At 33.1% G+C, this 7,620-nt stretch overlaps 1 protein-coding gene across 1 annotated transcript; it reads left to right on the forward strand.

Moving 5' to 3' along the window:
• Positions 1–6,968, forward strand: LOC110941116 (pentatricopeptide repeat-containing protein At1g63130, mitochondrial-like). The gene is made up of 5 exons (XM_022182742.2): positions 1–259; positions 2,771–3,055; positions 3,545–3,702; positions 4,114–4,355; positions 5,570–6,968. Exons 1-5 carry the CDS (start codon positions 1–3, stop codon positions 6,966–6,968), a joined length of 2,343 nt encoding a protein of 780 aa, XP_022038434.2.
• Positions 6,969–7,620: the final 652 nt, after the last annotated feature.

Raw genomic sequence — 7,620 nt, forward strand, 5'->3', positions numbered from 1 at the left:
ATGTTGTTCCGTTCCGGTGTTCTTCGTCAATCCAATGACCTCAATTTGGCCACCGGATGGCTCTCAAACCAGCTTAAGGACCTCTATTTGTTGCTTCGTTCCGGTGTTCTTCATCAATCCAATGCTATTGTTCTCTCACATCCTACTCCTGGATCCGCTAAAGAGGATTTGAGTTTGTTTATTCGAGATGTGTTTACACGGTTGCAGATCGGAGGTGTGGAGTTTAAACGAAAGGCAACGACGTTAGTTGCCAAGGAAGGTAATATTGGATATCTGATTTATCTGTTTGATGTGAATGCTCATTGGGAACAATCAGTAAAGAGTGGATGGATATGTGGAGAGGAGGGTGGTGGTTAGAGTAAGAGAGAGGTGCAGAAGAAAGAGGTATTTTTTTACAAAACAGTCCCTATCTATATATTATTTACATAATAACCCCTAGAATGATCAGATGACAAGAATGCCGTCATGTGCATGGCACATGACCAGATTTAACAGAAAAAAAATAAACTGGGTTAGGCTCAAAGGACATACCGTGCAAGATTTTGAAACATTAAGTACAAAATCTGTTAATTTTAAAGGCAAAACACACCGCCTGTAATTTGGTGTAAATATAAAAGACAAAACTTGTAATTTACTCATTAAAAAAACATGGAAAATTTTCAGTTTTTATATAACCTACACATATATAGGTTATGTGTAGTTTAAATTACCTACATGTATGTAGGCTATGTGTAGGTAAAAGTATATGAGTTATATATATATATATATATATATATATATATATATATATATATATATATATATATATATATGAGTGGGGATCCTACGGAAAGTGTGTTTTTCCTAAAAAGTGTAAAAAGTCATAAAACACAATAATTTCAGGCATAAAACACACCTAAAAATCACAAATAATAGAATGAATATTACTAAAACACCATATATTCAAACTCTAATAGTCCATAAAAACTTCAAACACACCATCGTAGAACTATGAATATAAAACACACAATGCTAAACAACATAAAACACAATAATATTTGTCATTCCACAATCAGAGCCTTAACATCTAAAACACAACACAAAACCCACATACATGATGTTTTAGTAATCTTCATCATATTATTTGTGGGTTTTTGGTGTGTTTTATGGTTGATATTATGGTGTTTTATGACTTTTTACACTTTTTTAGGAAATTTGGACTTTCTGGCCAACTCCTATATATATATATATATATATATATATATATATATATATATATATATATAGGGGAAGGTTCATTTGAGAAGAAAATTTTATTGAGAAGAAAAAGAATAAAAGGGTATAATTGTAAAACATTAAATAGTTTTTTTCTCATCTCATTTATTATTATGTTTGACTAATTAATTAGTCATTAAGACTATAATCCTCCACACTAAATATTTTTGCCTACACACATCAAAAGTTATCCTACACACATTGAAATTTATCCTACACAACTCGTAATTTATCCTACACGCCTCGTATTTATCCTACACTATAAATGAAATTTTATTTTTATTTTTTGTGAAAAATATATATCTTAAAAATAAGTTACAAATTTAATATAGTTAATTATTAAAGATGAAACTACCAATTAATGATGTTTGTAAGTTTACTAATATACCCTTATAGTTACATTAAGTACAAATATTAAATGAATTCTAATGAAACATTTCTATTGGTTGAAATTTCTTCTTTTTTCTTCTTACAAAGAATTTCTTCTCATTTGAACCCTCCACTATATATATAGGGAGAAGATCATGCGAGAACCGGCTATTATTGTGAGAACTGCGAGAACCAAGTGTGAGCGCAACAATACTCAAACTACAAGGGTTGGAATGTAAAATACGATATTTCCAGATAATCAGTCATCGTATCCATTCAAAATTGGTACTATTCACTCATGTCCGACGCCGCCTATCGTCTCCGTCTCTGCCACCACGATTCCGACAACCTATCGAAGATTCCGACAATGTATCTTTAATTCCGGTCACATTCGCAACACCTCAACGACTTAATTCATGTATTACGACAATTCATCAAATTTCTGCAAACCCTAACATTCTTACAGCATCTTCGTCATTTCTCAGCTTACAAGGTAATGTACATGTCTTCAAAATGCGCATCTAATTGTGTAATTTAACACCTTCTTTTCAACAATCTCAACCTTATAATCAAATTCATAATCGATATGTTCTATATGCCTATTTAACACATCCGTCTGTTTCATCATTAACTTGTATACATTTTACTGACAACTGTTTGTTTACTAATAATTAACTGTAATAACTCAATTAATCACCATCGAATTGTTCAATACTATCAAATGCCCCATCAATCCTGAATTCAGATATATGTACGTTTGACCTGTGTTATATAATTTACATTTTACAACATATCTTTCTGCAAATATTTGTTCATTAAGATCTGTATACATATTCACAACTGAAATGTTTTATGTTCTGTTAATACATACATTAAATTTACACTTGTTTCAGAAACATTAAACTGATTTGTTAACATTTAACTATTACTTTATTTTATTTATTACATATGCACATATGCATATACATTGCTTTTTGCATCTATGTTCCTTCTAATACGATCACATTTGTCTACACACATTTACAAATGTTACACTGTTTGTCATTCTACCTATTGTTACATTATACTATGTTTTTTTTATATACTTTCATACATAATATACAACATGTGATCAATATAATAACAACAAATGTTACTCACATTGCAGATATTATGGCATCATCTGATTCGTCTTCAGTAAACGCCCCAATCAATATTATTAGAAATGATCAACATTGTCCAACACCAATGCAATCTGATAAAGGGTTAATTCCTATACTTGATTCATCTTGTGCTGTTGCAGCTATCGACCCCATATATGACATTGTGACAGATGATAATTTTGAAATCCCGTATAACACACAGTCATATTCTGATTTTGGTTCATCTTCTTATGTGTCAACTTCATCAAAAACACCAAAACGACTACAATTCCTACATAAGGAACAGAAAGGTATTACATTACTCCATCATCATTTGTTTAAAAACAATTTACATATATACCATTCATTTAATATCAACACTTGATTCATTATTATACACGTTCTGTTATAATACTTATAACAATATTCTAATATCATCTTTTCACAACAATCTAATCTATAAACAAACTGTTATACTACCATATGTCCATTATAATTAATTTTGCACAATTACATGCATACCATATTCAATATGCATATATGCATATGAATTATGTTCATTACACACTTCTACATACATGACCATTTTTATTCATACATACATTATACTATGCCTATATAAACACATTCATATACTACTATATCATTACATACATTCAATCACAAAATTTGACATTTCAACATCTTATTCCCAATCCATTAATACTTGCACTATTCATACATTAGGTTACAACATAATTCTGTTATTTTTTTTTTATAATATGCATTATGAACCTTATATTCATTTACTCATTCAACAGGTACATTTATAAGTTCAGTTTATTCGTCCCCCGATGGTACCAAATTTTGGACTCCCGACGTTGACATTCAATACATGCCATCAATTGGAAGTGTCTTCCAACACTGGGATGATGCTATCATGATGTATAAACAATACGCTTCAAAGGCTGGATTTTCTGTCCGTATTAGGACTTTGAAAACAAAGACAGACCCATCCAATCCCAACATAAGAATTCCTACACATCGATATCTTTTATGTTCAAAAAATGGCAAGCCAAAACATAACACTTTCGATTCTTCACTACCACCTACAAACAACAAACGATGTAGCCGATACACCGTCTCTAATTGTGGTGCATGTGCCCGTTTTCGATATTTGGAAACAACAAAACAATTTCAATTATATAGTATTGATGAGCAACATAATCATTGCATGATCAGTAATGAAAATGCTTATCTTCTCAGACAAAATAGACAAGTAACTTTTGAAAATCAACAATTTATACATCGGGTAGGGTTAAACAAAATAGGGCCAAGCATTGCCCACAATATTCAAGTTTCCTTAAAAGGTGGACCACAAAATGTGCAGGGTACTACAGTGGATTTTAAAAATGTAAGTAGAGACTTTCGATTATTCATTGGTGACCGCGATGCAAACCTTTTTGTTGACACCTTACAAGCAAGAAGCCAAAACCGTCAAAATTTCATATTTGAATATGTTGTTACAAATAACGAGCTTCGTTCTGCTTTTTGGGCTGACTTTGTATCCTTACGTAATTACGAAGCTTTCGAAGATGTGTGTGGATTTGATGCTACATATGATACAAACAAGTATGTCAACTTTCAATATTATTAAATAACAACATATTTATAATCACATGTTTATGTGTAATTCATGCACATATGCATATGTTGTATATTCATTTTGTATATAAATATGTATACATATATGCATAACATATTTACTTCAAATTTATTATAATTTGCATGTTATGCACTTATGCATACACCATATATTCATTTATTATTTGCCTCATATCAACTTATGCATAACTGCATATAATCCTATTATGCTATTTAAAATATACATATATAAAATGGTATGCTTGTGTATTTGAAGACGCCCAAGTTTGACCACGTGAATCAGGCTGCAAAGAAATCAAAGACAACTTGAAACAACCCGCCTTCTCTCTCATGGTTAATTGTATGTTGCTTTATCAAGGGTAAAAACACGAGATGGAGTCAAACTACTAATACTTGACAACAACGATAAACCTACAGATAAAACAACTAATGTGGTTTATAAAAAAGATTTTTAACGAATTGTGATCGTTACATATTCATGTATTTCAATTTGTCGTTGTACTCTAATATATTCGTTTGTGTTTAACGTGTATAAAATCATAATATTTATGTCAACGGTGATAATGAACATATTTTCTTTTATCAACCAGTTAAATTCACGGGATCTTAAACTAGTTGATATATAATTGCAAGCCAAACCTACGAATACCACTCACACTAGTTGACTCTCAATGAAGAAAGTCTTCAACTTCATATCAATATCAAACCAACCAATTCAAATTAAATTTCTTTAAATAAAACCATCCAGATGAACACACAATCATGAATCCTTCCCCTTTAAAACCACCACGTAATTTGCTTCAAACCCTTTTCAATTCTCCTGTAATCATACCATTTTCTCGACACCTTTCCACGAGTAAAATTAACCAACAAAACGACCTTGCTTTATACGATGAACTCGTTTTATTCAACCAATTTGTTCACCAACAACCTCTCCCCTCAATCAAACACTTCTGCAAGTTATTAACTCGCATTGTTAACATGAATCATCATTACCCTGTTGTCATCTCCCTTATTCACCGCCTGGAAACCTTAGAAATTAAACCCGATATTTATGCGTTTAATATTTCAATCAACTGTTTCTGCCACATGGGTAGAGTTGATTTGGGTCTCTCTATCTTGGGTAGAGTATTTAAACATGGTTGGACCCCTGATTGTGTCACATTTAACACTTTGATCAGGGGGTTATGTACAAATGGGAATATCTTTTGTGCCCGCCAAGTGTTTGATGAAATGCTTGTGAGTGGATTCGAACCGAATGTTGTGACGTATGGGACGTTGATTAATGGTATGTGTAAAATGGGAAAGGTTGGTGATGCTGTTACGTTATTAAAGAAGGTAGAAGGAGAATCGGAGTCGGTTATTATGTATAGTACTGTTATAGACACACTTTGTAAGAGCAATCACGTTCGTCGTGCTTTGACTCTCTTTTCGGAGATGGTTGAGAACGGGGTTGTGCCGAATGTTGTGACTTACATATGCATGATGCGGGGGTTATGTAGGTTTGGGTTACGCGAAGAAGCCGTACGATTGTTGGATGATATGTTGTGTAGAAACATTTCGCTTGATTTACAGACGTGTAACGTGTTACTGAACTTGATCTCTAAACAAGGTTGGGTAGCGGATTCGCATAGTTTTTTCGATTTAATGGTTGAAAGAGGGATGAATCCCGATACCGCTACTTACAACACGCTAATAAATGGGTACTGTTTGGTTCATAGATTAGACGATGCTAGACGCTTATTCGATGTCATGAGTTGTGCTCGTGACGTTATAACCTTTAACGTTTTGATTAACGGGTACTGTAAGGTTAACAAGATAAACGAAGCATTGGGATTATTCAACGAAATGTCTAGACAAAACGTTAATCCTAATGTCGTTACGTACACTACACTTATTCGCGGTCTATGTCTTGTTTCAAAACTGAACGAAGCACTTATATTATTTTATAAAATGCAAGATTGTGGCGAAACGGCTAATGTGGTTACTTACAGCACTTTGATAGACTGTTTATGCAAGCACGAAAGAGTTACCGACGCTTTATCTTTGTTTAAGTTAATGGACGGTGCACGCGTGGCACCAGATGTGTTTACTTTCACTAGCGTTATTGACGGGTTATGTAAAATTGGCGATGTCGATGCGGCAAATGAAATTTTTCTCGAACTATTTAATAAAAAGTTACAACCGAATGTATGTACATATACCGCAATGATCGGTGGATTGTGTAGGAACAAAAGATTAACCGAAGCAAAAGAGTTGTTTTATAGGATGAAGGAGAGTGGTTGCGCGCCAAATGTTCATACGTATACTATTATGATTAAGGGCTATTGCAGGAACGGGAAGTTGGATGAAGCAAACGAGTTGTTTGTAAAGATGAACGAGAGTGGTTGTTCGCCAGATGGTTGTACTTATAATACCATTATTCAAGGGTTTCTCTTACAGAATGAGTTTTCAGCCGCGATTCGATATCTTGAAAAATTGACTGAAAATGGGTTCTGTTTAGATGCATATACAGAAGCCTTGTTGCTTAGATTTCAGTCCTGTGGACAGTTAGAATTTTCGGCTAAGAAAGTGGTTTAGTTTTATTCTTTCGAGATTGTTTCATAACTTGTAGAGCATAAATGATGATGCTGAAGAAAGATATTGAAGGTGTTTTGCAGCAGAAGCAAGCTAAAACTATTTGTTTGGCACTTTGGCTGCAGTTGTGTAGAGAAAACTGACACCAAGTTGATATACCGGACAATGAGGTGTTTGTAGGTCAACGCAACTCGTTTGGACACGTATTAAATTGAACCGTTTCAATCAGAACCAGTTGCCCAACTCATCAGGACATGTCGTAAAATGACTTGTTTCAATCCGAACCCCTTTCCCAACCCTGAATCTTCGTTCGTGATTATTATAGTGGTTGACGGTACAAAACTATTGTTTTGCTGGTTAGTATTGGTTCACGAATCTTTGTGTATATAAATGAATATAGGTATCGATACTGATTTTGTTCGGTCGGTATCAGTTTGATACGGTACGGTACCAAGACACGATAAAAAATGCTCATCCCTAAGCTTATAGGTCTGCTGCTGATCAACTCCACGACTGTTAAGTATCAAGTTAAAAAGAATAATAAAAAGAAAGAGGTAAGAAAAGAAAGATATTAATTTTATTATATTTCTTTGGCTTGTTCTTTTATGTAGGATATTGCAGTTAAAAAGAATAATAAAAAGAAAGTGGTAAGAAA

Source organism: Helianthus annuus, chromosome 5 (assembly GCF_002127325.2).
Source record: "Helianthus annuus cultivar XRQ/B chromosome 5, HanXRQr2.0-SUNRISE, whole genome shotgun sequence".
Classification (NCBI taxonomy): Eukaryota; Viridiplantae; Streptophyta; class Magnoliopsida; order Asterales; family Asteraceae; genus Helianthus; species Helianthus annuus.